Source organism: Leopardus geoffroyi, chromosome X (genome assembly GCF_018350155.1).
Source record: "Leopardus geoffroyi isolate Oge1 chromosome X, O.geoffroyi_Oge1_pat1.0, whole genome shotgun sequence".
Lineage (NCBI taxonomy): Eukaryota > Metazoa > Chordata > Mammalia > Carnivora > Felidae > Leopardus > Leopardus geoffroyi.
The window spans coordinates 92,373,293-92,387,974 of NC_059343.1; the positions used below are offsets into that span (position 1 = coordinate 92,373,293).

At 38.6% G+C, this 14,682-nt stretch overlaps 1 protein-coding gene across 1 annotated transcript in view; it reads left to right on the plus strand.

The window, feature by feature from the left end:
- The window catches only part of ALG13 (ALG13 UDP-N-acetylglucosaminyltransferase subunit), a 61,858-nt gene extending 53,468 nt beyond the window's left edge, over nucleotides 1–8,390 (plus strand). The window contains 3 exon segments of the mRNA XM_045472571.1: nucleotides 1,931–1,971; nucleotides 3,965–4,151; nucleotides 7,484–8,390. Of these exon segments, the coding sequence (XP_045328527.1) occupies nucleotides 1,931–1,971; nucleotides 3,965–4,151; nucleotides 7,484–7,749 (494 nt within the window). The 3' untranslated portion in view covers nucleotides 7,750–8,390.
- The last annotated feature ends 6,292 nt before the right edge of the window (nucleotides 8,391–14,682 follow it).

The window sequence follows — 14,682 nt, forward strand, 5'->3', positions numbered from 1 at the left end:
GTATTTAAGAGTCTCTATTTCTGTCCATTCTCCTGTTGATGGACATCTGGGTTACTTCCATTTTGGGGCTTTTTATTCATGTTTATTTTTTAATATTTATTTATTTTGAGAGAGAGGGAGGGAGGGTGCAGGGGAGGGACAGGGAGAGAGGGAGAGAGAGAATCCCAAGCAGGCTCCTTTTTTATCAGCGCAGAGCCTGGCCTGGGGCTCCAACTCCTCAACTGTGAGATCATGGTCTGAGCCAAAATCAAGAGTCCCACGCCCAACTGATTGAGCCTCCCAGGTGCCCCAAGGCTATGCGTATTATAAAAAGTCTTTATGAACATAACGTTTTCATTCCCTTTGGGCAAATACCTAGGAGTAGAATTTGATGGGTCATAGACAGATGTGTATTTAGGTTTATAAGAAACTGCTGGTCATTTTTCCAAAGTTGTATCTCCTCTTTTTCTACTTTTGGCAGAACTCTGCACCTGATTTTTTTTTTTTTTTAATTTTTTTTTTTCAACGTTTATTTATTTTTGGGACAGAGAGAGACAGAGCATGAACGGGGGAGGGGCAGAGAGAGAGGGAGACACAGAATCGGAAACAGGCTCCAGGCTCTGAGCCATCGGCCCAGAGCCCGACGCGGGGCTCGAACTCACGGACCGCGAGATCGTGACCTGGCTGAAGTCGGACGCTTAACCGACTGCGCCACCCAGGCGCCCCTGCACCTGATTTTTTTAACAGCTTGAGGTCTAATTTACATAGTATACAAGCCACCCATGTAAATTGTACAATTGATTGGTTTTTGGTATATTCACAAATGTGTGCAACCTTCACCACTGTCTAATTCCAGAACATTTTCATTACTCCAAAAAGAAACCCTGTACCCATTAGAAGTCATTTTGTCTTTCCCCCCTGGCCCTGGCAACCACTGTTCTACTTTGTGTCTCTATCGATTTGCCTCCTCTGGACATGTGACATATATGAATCATGCACTATGTCATCTTTTGTGACTGGCTTCTTTCACTTAGTGTTATGTTTTCAAACTTCATCCATGTCATAGCGTGTGTCCATATTTCACTCTTATAGCTGAATAATATTCCGTTGTATGGGTATGCCTCCTTTTATTGTCTATTACTTGATGGAACATTTGGGTTTTCACTTTTTTGCTGTTACGAATAATACTGCTATGGATATCTATATACAAATTTTGTGTATATATATGTATATATATATATACACATACACACACACACACACACACACATACATACACACACACACACCAAGGGATGGAATCCCATGCCATTTGTGAATTTACTTCCTGCTATTACCTTTTCATATTCTTTAGCTTAACCATTAGTCTTTATACTCCACTCCCACATGATAGTCAAAATACAAACTGATGGCATTTAGAGTGGTAGTGAATATATTTGTATGTATCCGAAGTCTCCAACTTAAGGGGAGTTTTCTTTTTTTTCTTTTTTTTTTAATTTTTTTTTTCAACGTTTATTTATTTTTGGGACAGAGAGAGACAGAGCATGAACGGGGGAGGGGCAGAGAGAGAGGGAGACACAGAATCGGAAACAGGCTCCAGGCTCTGAGCCATCAGCCCAGAGCCCGATGCGGGGCTCGAACTCACGGACCGCGAGATCGTGACCTGGCTGAAGTCGGACGCTTAACCGACTGCGCCACCCAGGCGCCCCAAGGGGAGTTTTCTTAGAGTTCATTTGTTTGTGGGACTCAAGTTCTTATATTTGTAAGAATATACATGTATCCCGGGTCAGTCAATAAAAATACATTTAGATATAATTAGAACAGTAAGACTACCCTCTTCTCCTGTATATCTAGTTTTTATTTGTGAAACATTTTAAGTTCTGTGACGTTACATTTTTAAAGTTAGCTCTATTTATTTATTTTGTATTATTACTATTTTTTTAAATTTTAGATACAAAAGTTTTGCAGTACTATTTCAATCTGGGATTGCAGGTAAGTCATGATGAAATTGTTTTGATAAGCTCTAGATTAAAAATGTAAACTGGGTTGATAATCACACTCTTGAACTTTAAAAGCCAAGAACACTGTGAGGAGCCTAAAATTTGTCTTTGTAAGATCTCTCTGAAGATAATAGGTCAGTTTTCTCTTTTAGCCTCTCAGTGCTTCAATTCCTCTTATGAAATAGTTGCTACATAAAGCAGCACAACTATAGCATATATTGGCCTCCATGTTTAGCATCCTATGTATGCCAACCCTTCACTATGTTTTTCTGACTCAACAATAAGTGAATTATTTGTCCTGCTTAATTGAAACCTTTTTATGGTTATTTCTGCATGTTAATCCTAAAAGTAATTGGACAAATTTAAAGACATTTGAAGGGCTGTATTATTTCTAAAGCCCGTATGTGTTCATAGATATTTACCAAACACTGATTTTCATCACTCGCTGGAGTTGTAGAAGGGTGGGGATTCTGACAGAGATCTTCCTATCACTGAAAGGTGTTTTTGATTTTAGGTAAGAGCTTTTATTTTTTTCCTCAGGAATCATTTTCCCCCTGAAATACACCTGACTTCTGATGTTATAACAAGATGGCATATTTCCTAAAAAGGAATGATGCATTTTAGTCTCCTGAATAATGTTCAGATTAGTTCATATTCCCAGACACTAATTTCACTAAACCTTGGGGTATTATCATTTCCAGAAAACTATCTTCTCCAAATGGCACACATTTATAAATTAAGAGTAGTGGAGTGATTTTTTGTTCTTTGAGACTGTTTGCTAAATTCAGTTTCAAGAATTGAGAATATAAACTACTTGCACCTTCCGTTATGTTTTCTATATTTATGTGTGGAAACTTAATTCATTTCAGATGGCTGAGGTATTTTAAAACCTTTTCCTGCATTTTACATCATGGGAATACGAGGAAATGCAGAATAGTTATTTTAATAAACTTCTTTATATTCAAAGTAATAGCCTTCGTTGTAGTACATCTGAAAAATACTAAAATATAAAGGAAACTGAAATCTTGTGCATAACCACTGTGCACTGTAACATACTTCCTTAATAGCTTCTTTATTTCTTTTACCACATATTGACTGCTGTGTAATTTTATAAACTTTTAAGTTAATGATAGCAGTTTTTCTTAAATGTTTGACAGCATAAGTTTTTTTATTGCCTGTATTGTATACCATCACGGATATATAATTCATCTAGTTCCCTCTTGTTTAAGATTTCATAGGTTGTTCACTGTATTTTGCTTTTTTAAAAAATGATGTATAGTTGACTCACAATGTTAACGTTAGTTTCACGTGTATAAGGTAGCAATTTGATATTCTGCTATGAGGCCACTCGCAAATGTACTTCCCATCTGTTGCCATACGACACTATTACAATACCACGGACTATACCTTTCATCCTTGTGATTTATTCCACTCTTTTGCTTTTTTTTTTTTAATTTTTTTTTAACATTTTTAATTTAGTTTTGAGAGAGACAGAGTGCAAGTGGGGGAGCAGCAGAGAGAGAGGAAGGAGACACAGAATCCGAAGCAGGCTCCAGGCTCTGAGCTGTCAGTGCAGAGCCCAAACCCACAAACCGTGTGTAAGGTCCTGACCTGAGCTGAAGTTGAACGCTTAACCAACTGAGCCACCCAGGCACCCCTCCACTCTTTTGCTTTTAAAAATATTGCTATGAAAGATATCTTTATATACAGGTCATTGTGTATGTCTGTAATTTCCTTAGGATGCTTTCTTAAAAGAATTCCTATGCTCAAAAATGAGACACAGCTGCTGCTAAAGATCTTAAAGTTGTAGTAGAATAGATTTCCTCATGTTCTGTTTTTTTTTTTTTTTTTCAGAGAAAAAAAGTTATAGCTACCTTTCTTGAAAATCATAGCCAAACTTTTTTTTTTTTTTTTTAGTTAAAAACTGTACTACTTTAAGTAAAAGGATAGTAAAGTGTTTGTTTTTTTTTTCTTTCTTGCCCAAGTGCTATCACCACAACTACTGGCACTCCATGGTCTATGTGCCACAGATGCAGCAGCAGCAACAGCAGCTTCATGTAGAGAATTATCCAGTCTATGCTGAGCCACCCCCTCTGGTAGATCAAAGTATTCCTCAGTGGTATAGTGAGGTGGGGAGACAAGATGGTACACAGGTGGAAGCATCAGGAAATGGTGAGTATGTAATGAGATTGCCTGCAAGAAGGACAATTGGATTTGATTGTGTGTAATGTATTTAAAATTTTTTTTTAATGTTTGATTTAAAGAGGGAGAGAGCACGCAAGCAGGGGAGGGACAGAAAGAGAGGGAGAAGATTGGAAGTGGGCTCTGTGCGGACAGCAGAGAGCCCGATGTGGGGCTCAAACTCACAAACTGAGATTATGACCCTGGCCAAAGGCCGACGCTTAACCGACTAAGCCACCCAGGCACCCCTATCGTGTGTAATTTAATAATAATGCTCAGATATTTTGTTTGGTCCATATTCTAGAACTGTGTTTTTAAAGAATGACTTGTGGACCCTTGAGATTCCCTCTTGGGGGATCCATAAAGCCAAAAGTATTCATCAGAATACATAGATCTTAAAGATTTTATATGTCCCTTTTACTGTTAGATTTTGCATTGAGGATGCAAAAATCAGTAGTGGGTAAACTGCTGCCACCTAAGCACAAATCAAGAGGGGGCACCAAACTGCTAGTGATTGTTGTATTCCCTGCCATACATACTCATGATACAGCAATGCCTGTTATCTCTCTCTCTCTCTCTCTCTCTCTCTCTCCCCCTCCCCCCCTCTCCCTCTCCCTCCCTCTCTCTCCCCTTCTCTCTTCTCCTCCCTCCCTCTCCCTTCCTCCCTCCCTCTCTCTCCCCGTTCTCTCTCCCCCGTTCTCTCTCCCCCCTTCTCTCTCCCCCCTTCTCTCTCCCCCCTTCTCTCTCCCCCCTTCTCTCTCCCCCCTTCTCTCTCCCCCCTTCTCTCTCCCCCCTTCTCTCTCCCCCCTTCTCTCTCCCCCCTCTCTCTCCCCCCCCCTCTCCCCCCCTCTCTCCCCCCCTCTCTCCCCCCCCTCTCTCCCCCTCTCTCTCCCCCTCTTTCCCCCTCTCTCCCTCCCTCCTTCCTTCCCTCCCTCCCTCCCTCTCTCTCTCTTTCCCCCTCTCTCTCCCTCCCTCCTCTCTCCCTCCCTCCCTGTCTCTCCCCCTCTCCCCCTCTCTTTCCCCCTCTCCCCCCTCCCTCTCTCCTTCCCTCCCTCCCCTCTCTCCCTTCCTCTCCCTCCCTCTCCCTCCCTCTCTCCCGCTCTTCCCTCCCCCTCTTCCCCCCCTCTTTCCCTGTCCCTCTCTCTCTCTCTCTATATATATATATATATATTAAATCAAAATATTTTTATTAAATCTTTGTTTTTGAGTAATTGTACTGAATATTCTATATGACAACATGGAAAGTATTCATAAATTACTGTGCATACTGAAGGATGATTAACTTAAGGATTTGTGAGATTGACTAATGAGCTAAACCAGCTCTTTTTATGCAACACTATTTTTACTTACATGATAGACAAACTATGGTTATTTAGACTTGGAGATCTGGCAGACATTTTCTCAACGTGAGCCTGTCACTTCAGGAAAGAAAGAACTGATAGAATTTGTTGTCAAAGATAAAAATTCCAGCTTTCAAATAAAAATTAGAATTTTGGAAAACTTGTATCTGCCACCATGAGCTTGACAGCTTCTCAATGCTTAACTTTTCTAATAAGATAGGTGGGGCTATTGGGGCACCTGGCTGACTGTAGAGCATGAGACTCTTGATCTCGAGGTTGAGTTTGAGCCCCATGTTGGATGTAGAGATTACTAAAAAAATAAAATCTTAAAAAAAAAAAGATAGATGGGGCTATTAAGGAATGTGTTTTTTCACATTGTATAATGAAATGTGTCAACATTTGGGGAGATTTATATAACTCCATGAAATAATACTTCTCCGGTTACCAGTGAATGGTGTTACCTGTGTAACGTTTTTGTAAAAGGTCTATTTCAAAGTGCAAGATAAAACAGTGGATTTTAATGTTGACTGAGTATGAAAAAGTCCACATTGCTGCTAACCTTTGGAAACTACCACTTACCTGGTTTTGGTGTAGCATCAAAGAATATATCTGAATGTATCTGAAAAGGCTGGTTGTTAAAAGGGTTCTCTTTTCCACCTATGTATCTGTAGGAGGCCAGATTTTCTTCATATACTTCAGAACAGCATATTATATTAAATACAGAAGCAGATGTGAGAATCCAGTTGTCTCTATTAAATCATACATTCAAGATTTGCACAAGTGTGTAAAATGATAGCACTTGTCTCAATATTTTTGTTTTGAAATGTAAACTTTTTTCATAAAAAAACTTTGAACATTAATGGGCTTTTTTTTTACCAGAATTAAAAACTTTCTCAGTTTAATTCCTAATACAGTACATATTGATAGATCTAATTCACATAGACCAAAGCTATCTGAGATCCTCAATTTTTAAGAGTGTAAAGGGGTCCTGAGACCAAAACATTGGAGACCAGTGTGCCAGACCATAAAGATGGTTGCTCTAGTTCACAGTACAGTATAGATGGAGACCCGTTTTAAAGGATTTAGAATAGGTGAAGAATGTGACTTTCCTTTTGTTCCTCCTCCCTTTTAAAGCATATTAATGGTTTGGGAATATTAACACTATAGAATATGATCCCTAGTATGGTGATGTGATATGGCCCATAGTAATAAAAGTTAGTGTCCCCCTCATTGCATTTTTGTACCGTGTACCTTTTATAGAGCTGTTTTTAACTGTGGTACACCATGAGACAGTGCAGTGTCAGTCTTCTAAGTTATCCCAGATAATGAATGACTCCTTTTTAATATTTACATGGTCAGTATAGCAAAGTCAGAACAGCATCTATTTCCATTAAAAGTCCCTTGTGGTAGTTAAGTGGTGGAACATTAAAATAATGCTAGGATAAGATCTTAATGCCGGTCAAGTGATGACAAATTTTTGGTCTTTAGGATGCTTTTCAGAACTATACCTTCAAGTATAGGCACTTGAGTTTTTCATTGCTAAAGTAATACAAAATGGTTATTTGGATGATATGTGCTACAGTGGGAAACTATTGGGTAACTTACTTGTGACCTACCCTTTATGAGAATTTCATTGACTAGAAGGACTCTAGAGAATGTTTTCTGTATGTATTTAGTCTGTGGGTACCTAGATCATCCCAGAAAGATAACTGTCTCTAGGTAGAATACATCTGACACGTGACACGTGTGCTTGGGCGTGCGCGCGCACACACATTTCTTTAGTTGGGAAATTTTCATATAAGCTTTTGGTAGCCTGCTTTAGTCACTAGTGTTCTTATCTAAAGTGCTTTTACCACATTTGCTGTGATCTTTCCCATAGTTAGTGCTAAATTTCACTTCTACCTGTAAAGACCTCTAATGTGTGTTGATGTTCTAGTGAATCTTCGTATCTAAAGTGTGTACTATATGCATTCTTTGTTTCAGGTACTGTTCCAAATGCTGACCCTGCATCTGTCCCTCCTGGAGCAGTCTATTATCCAGTGATGTCAGATCCTTATGGGCCTCCACCATTGCCAGGTTTTGATTCCTGTCTTCCTGTTGTGCCCGATTATCCCTATGTTGCCCCCTGGCATTCAGTTGGTGCAGCATGTGGTGGCTCTTCTCAAATTAATGGTGCTATGAATCCTGGGCCAGTTGGCTATGTTGCTTCACCTCCCTCAGCTTCTCATTACATACCTCAGAACATGTAAGCTTCAGCAGTATGAAGTATTCTTGCACTGCCATTTTTTGCTATTTTGGTTTTTTAAAAAGTGTTTTATGTTAGTGTTTAAGTGATTTAGGTGGTTAGGGTGGTTACTATGGTATCTGTCTTTAAGATTATTTTATCTTTTGATTTAAAATACTACTTTAAATAAAGGAACATTACTTTGGGTTGTGGATAAGGAAATGGAGATGGCTGTACAGCTAGCCCCATATTGAGCATATTTCATTGTATTCAGCTGTTCTCCTGTCAGCCAGCTTGTCAACTTTGTATTAGCTGATGGTTCCAGTTGATAAAAGGAATAAATTGTAGGGTCTGTTTCCTTGGCTCAGATGTCAAACATGTTAAACCGTGCAAAATTGGAATAACTTTCACTTGTTTCTAGAAAGTAAAAAACAAAAGAGCATTGGCTTCTGGATAACTAAATATTAAATGAGCGATCTCTTCAGATTTTTTAAGAATTGTCTGAATTGTGTTCTGTGATATTAATCAGTTTTGAAGGCACATGGTGCTCTGCTTTACTTATTTCATATGCTATTGTTTAATATTGGATTTATGTAACTTTTACTGCACAGTATTGAATTGGTGTTTGCACATTTAGCAGTAAATAAAATTAGCATTTAAAATTGCTAAAATGAGTGGGATTTTCTTCCTTGTTTTCTTTTTCATGGCAGCGAAGAGTACCATACATTTGATCTTGTATACGTTTTTCCCCTGCTGTCTTGGTGGCAAAAGAATGTGAATTGATGACATGAACGGGTGGGGCCAGTTGAAATGTAAATCTCAGACCGTGGCAGTGCAAACGACCAGGTCTAGTTCTTTTCCCTTGAGTATGTCCCTTTTTAAGTTGTATTTGTGGTGGTGTTTGTTTTATTTTTTTTTTAAATCTTGATTCCCATATGGAACTTTAATCTGGACTTACTTTCTCATTGTGCTATATGTCCAGTAGTTCTAGCTTACCGTTTTTGTTTTCGGACTTACCTTTTATATCTGTAGGCCTGCCTTGTCTCAGACTTATGTGAGACCCATTTTGTCAGCCTTTCTGTCTTTTCCCTTTCATCTACCCAAAGACCACAGAATCTTCTGAACCCGCCAGTTCTCCTCTGGGGTTATTTGTAATGAATGCTTTGCTGTATCTCACCTGACAAACAGCTATTTAAAAAGTGTTCTTTGGTTGCCACAAAACCTATTTATAATGCCATCTTTAAAGGTTCTTTATGCTTGTGAATCCATCCATTTTTTCCCACCTTCCGCTACACCCTGGGCACAAAGAAGCATTGAAACCTCCAGGTTTTGTGGTGCCTGAGCAGTCAGAACTGGAATGGAAGCCGTTATAAAGAAGATGTGCAGTCTTCAGTGTACTGTTCTCAAGATAACAGATAGTAAGGAGTTCCAAATCATGTACTAGTTAAGGTTCCTCTTTCATAATAGATCTGGAACTGGTTGTATTTTGTTTTTACCTCCTTCACTTAAGTCCTGCTGTGCAAGTTGGCATCAGGCTTTACTAAGGAGAGATGGGACCCAGTGCACGGATCTTTATAACAACCTGTGTTTGTTTTAGCTTCTTCTCTCCTAACCTCCTGGGTCCTCCATTTGTGCAGCCTACAAATTGTTTTAAGTAGAGGTTTCAGTCGAGCTTAAAACATGCAGCAACCCCACTCCAACATTTTTCAAATACACTAATGTTTCTGAAATATACAGAACTCTCAGCAAGTGACTGTCCTGTATCCAGTGGTTTCCTAACTAGCTTCTAAGGGTGTTTGAGAAGGTTCTAGTCTATCTTGAGAATGTGGGTCTGGAAATCAGTCTGAGACCAGCATGTTTGCCTTAGGCTTCCAGTTGATTTGTTTTTATTTTAAACTTGTAGGTTGTTGCTTTGCCTTGAGTGCCATTACTAATTAATGTGATTTAATGAGATGGTAGTTACTAACTTCACCAGAAAACTGAAGCTCAGTGGCGTACACTAGGTCAACCTAATTGTTAAATATTACCGGTGTGGAAATCAACAGCATTTATGGTCTGTTAAAACATACAAGTGTAGTCCACTCGTTGATGTATTACACCCATCTTCTCACATAATCTCTCACATAATCAAGGAGCGTACCCTGACCCTCCTGTTGTTTTGGGGGCTGAGAGGGGGTGAAGGTAATCTGTACTGCTGCAGAAGTCTGCAGTGGTTTTTGAAAGTAGCTTCCAGATAAAAAGGAAGTGGTTTGTTTTTTGGTAATTAAAAAACCCTGACTTAATATGTTTAATCAACCTCATAGTATAAACATAGTGGTAGACTTCATTTTACATATTATCTCTTTAGGGCCCTTCTCCTCTTTCCTCTGCTGTTACCACCAAATTTCATCCATTTAGAATTGTTAAACAGGGAAAGAGATACAAAGGCACAGTGGTTTGTTCTTGACCCTTTACTTTCACCCCTTCCTGAGATAGATGTGATCACACCAAAGCAAAGGTGGAAAGCTAAATCATCCATAGGGAGGAAAACAATTAGAATTCTTTTTTATGCTGTGTATATTTTTCTTCAAAATTAATTGCAGTTTTCTGCCTTGGTAAAGAGCACATACTGAATCTGTTTTACTATCGAAATTCAAGACGTGTGAAGTTTTCAAACATCTTTGATTTCCTTGGAGCCTGTAATCAAGGCATAACCTTTTAATTAGCTTTGGAGATAGATAAAAGTACAAAATCATTTCTTATGTGGACACCAGACATGCAGAACTTAATTCAGACATAAATCTCCTTGAATAATGATATAGTCCATTGACAGAGGGTGGTACATGAACAAATGACTTTTTTTTAATGTCCATTTTGTACGAAACCTATTTGGAGCCATTTATATTTCCACTGGTAATAAAAACTAAACTCAGGAGAATTTATACAGCAAAAGACAACTTCTTGTTTCCTTCCATTTCACCTAGAACATTAAGTTTCCATCGGAGCAGCTTGATTGGAACACTTGTCTTCTTCCGGTATCAAAGGCAGTTTCAGGGATGTGTGGGGTCCTTGTGTTAGGGGAAAAGTAGCTTCAGGAAAGGATGGACCAGAATTTAGTAACTAGGGTGGGACTAAAACCACTCCAAAATGATAAATCTGGGTATCCCATCAAAACCTGGGTGGCGGGGTTTATAGATGAAAGATTTGCTGCCTGTTAATTGGTGAATAATTGTCAAAGCCTAGGTTCATTAATGCAAGTCCCTCTACTTTAGTGTTTGAAATCTTTCATAATCGTTTTTTAAAAACTACCTTGACAACCTTGACAATATGGAGAGTAAATATTTATGAAGTTAGAATTGAGGTTTAAAAAAATTTTGCCTCGAATGCCAAAGAACAATTTAAGAGTGGCTGTCACATAAGGTCCCTACATTGGTACCTTGTCAGGATACCTGAGGGTTGGGAGAAGCCTGTAAGTACAGGCAACTGATTCTTCAAATTCTGTAATTCTCAAGAATATTCACTAGCTACCTGTAAAACTAGATTTTGTTAAGCCATGATACACATCTGTAGTTAAAACTGAGCCGTTTCAGGTACTGCTTCATTATTTCCCTAATAATACCACACTTTTGAGTTCACTTCTTCTGGCTGCCAGAAGGGAGCACGGAAATCAGGAAATCCTTTGCCGTTGAACAGCTGTTTGTTTTTTGGGTTTATTTCCTGGTAAGAGGTACTTGCCAATGGCTGTATCTCTTGTGAAAGGGGGCTGGGGGAAGTGATTCAACAATAATGATATTAAACTGAATCAGCTCTTGGGAGTATTCAGGGCAATGAATAAAAATGTTAAGGTCTATCTTAGCGAACATTACGGATTAATAGTATTGATTTATTGGTGTTCTCTGGGCGGTCAGTCCCTTCACCTACACAGCTAACATCTTTTCTTGCAGACCTTACGGCTTTTTCCAAACTATACAAGGCAAGTTTCTCAAATCATTTGTAGAATTATAGAAAAAAAAAATTCTAGGGGCTCGCGGATGGCTCAGTCGGTTAAGTGTCTGACTATTGATTTCGGCTCAGGTCATGATCTCAGGGTTTGTGGAATTGAGCCCTGCATCAGGCTCTACGCTGACAGTGCAGAGCCTGCTTGAGATTTTCTCTCTGCCCCTCCCCAACTCTTGCACGTGCTCTCTCAAAATAAATAAACATAAAAAATTCGAAGTATTAGAGTACTGTAGTTCTATACTTAAAAAAAACCTTTTATTTACTTACTGTTAGATCTGAGTTTTTATCTTGATAGATTTCATTTATGCAAGATGAGGTTCTAGAGATCTGTACAACATTGTGTCTAGATAACAATTCTGTATTGTACACTTAAAATCTGTTAAGAGGGTAGCTCTCATGGTAAGTGTTCTTACCACAGTAAAATAGAAACTAAAGTTCTGCATGGATATCCCTACAAAAACAATCCCCCAAAACCAAAAACTCCACCATTTTATACTCTGTTGTTTTGCCTGCTTCAGCTGTTTTGATTTTAATTTTCTTTCATTCCTCTCACTCTGCTAAAATAGCTTCAACCACCCGAGAAGTTTACCCTGCTAGTTTTGAAACACGGTATATAGATTTGCCTTTAGTTAACCTAGTTCCTTTACTCACTGCTTATATTTTATTTTCAACATTTTATTATGAAAAAAAGTAAAAAAAAATTTTAATGTTTATTTATTTTTGAGAGAGTGTGAGCGGTGGAGGAGCAGCGAGAGAGGGAGGGAGACACAGAATCCGAAGCAGGCTCCAGGCTCTGAGCCGTCAGCACAGAGCCCGACGCGGGGCTCGAACTCACGAACCATGAGATCATGACCTGAGCCAAAGTCAGACACTCAACCGACTGAGCCACCCAGGCGCCCCTAATTTTTTTTTTTTTAACATTTATTTACTTTTGAGAGGCCAACAGAGTGCGAGCAGGGAAGAGGGGCAGAGAGACAGGGAGACACAGAATCAGAAGCAGGCTCCAAGCTCTGAGCTGTCAGCACGGCCTGACACGGGGCTCGAACTCCTGAACCACAGTCGGATGCTTAACCAACTGAGCCACCCAGGCGCCCCTAATATGAAAAAGTTTAAACATACAGGAGCATCTGTGTACCCACCACCTAGATTTTACAATTAACATTTTACTCGGCTTTTCACATATCCATCTATGCCTTGGTGTTTGATGCATTACAAAGAAAATTGCAGACTCAAGTACATTTCACTTCTAAACATTTCAGCATGCATATTGTTAGCTAGAATTTAGTATTTATTAAAGGTTCACTTTTTTTATTTTGAGGTAAAATTTACATGCAACGAAATACACAAATCTTGAAGTTTTTGATGCAATGAATTTTGACAAATCCTGCATCTGTGAATCTCCAGCCTTTGTCAAGATAACATTTCCTTTGCCCCAGGAAACTCCCTCATGCTCCTTCCCAGTCAATCTCTGTCACCCCAGCTGGGGTGTACCCTAGGCAACCACTGTTCCTTCTGATTCCCCCCCTTCACGGTTTAGTTTATTTTTCAAAATGTTTATAAATGAATCCGAGTATCAGTTCAGACACTTAACTGACCGAACCACCCAGGCGCCCCTCTCATTGCGGTTTTAATTTGCATTTCCCAAGATCATGTTGAGTAGTTTTTCATGTGCTTATTTGCCAGTTGTATACATTCCTTATTGAAGTGTGTTCAAATTTGTTGTATTTTTATTATTGAGTTATAGGGGTTTATTCCGTATGCCAGTTGCAGATCTTTTTCAGCTATATTACTGCCTATTTAGGTGTCCTTACCTAACTAATGTGTATTATATGTTATACACCCAATCATAGTTTAAATAATTAGTCCAGGACTTGCAAGCGAGTTATTTGGCTGAAAGTTAAGCTGTTCTGGTATGCTAACCAGTTCTCTGGTGGCCTAAAAGTTCATGTTAGTTATTAAAATACAAACAAACTTCAGGGATCTGAATTAATTAGGGGAAAGCTAATTGCTGAAAGGTCTTACTACAAAAAAAAAGCATCAACTGATACTTGAGGAAATATTACCCAAATGTACTCAGATTATACCAGTTTAATAATGACCAGCCTAACCTCACTTTATGTCTCTTTCTACTGGCCCACGGATTCAAACTGTTCTGCACAACTTGTACTTTGGGTACTCAATAAAGAATAAAAAATGTTGAGGATAAGGCCTGTAAGGTTTCTCAATGTGCGAGCCATAGCTTTATAACTATTGGTCTCTTCGTGTCATTATCTCAAAGTTCTTTATGAGTGCTTATTCAATTTTTAAATATTTAATAGCTCTAATGGTAAGTATAACAGGACATTAATAATGTTTATTCTCAATCATCTACTTTTCGAAATATATTGGACTGCAAAGGTCTCCCTGAAGTCTCTGTTGGTTAAATTATAGTGTAAAATCCATTGTTCACAAATGTTTGTTAATAATAGGCGGCTATAAACAATTAGAAAACGGAGAAACAAAACACCTTAATTCTGAGCTGCCATTCATTTCAGGGGAAAAAGTCAATGCTTTATTTTTGTTTATACTGAAGCTAAAAATACACAAAACCATTTTGTACAATATTTTTAACACATTTAAAGATGACACTAACTTTGCACTTCTTACAGAAAGTATTTAAATAAAAGTAAGGTTACTCAAGGAGGTTTTAGCTTTTAAAATTGTTGTCTGCAAAGCCAAAATGACATTTACACAAACACATTTGGAATTTTCCCTTTTCATGATTAAGCCCAAGAGATAACAATTTTCATCTTGACTTCGATGCAAACATTTTCTGTATGGCAATGTGTGATTGGGGCTGTCAACTAGGTTAAGAAAGTGAATTAAACACCACCTGTGTTCTTTACAATTCTTTGTCTTGCGTCAAATGTTAGTTCCAAGCTACATTCATTGTTTTGAATAGGCAGAAGCTCTTCAGTCGCAGTTTCAACCTCATTTTTGA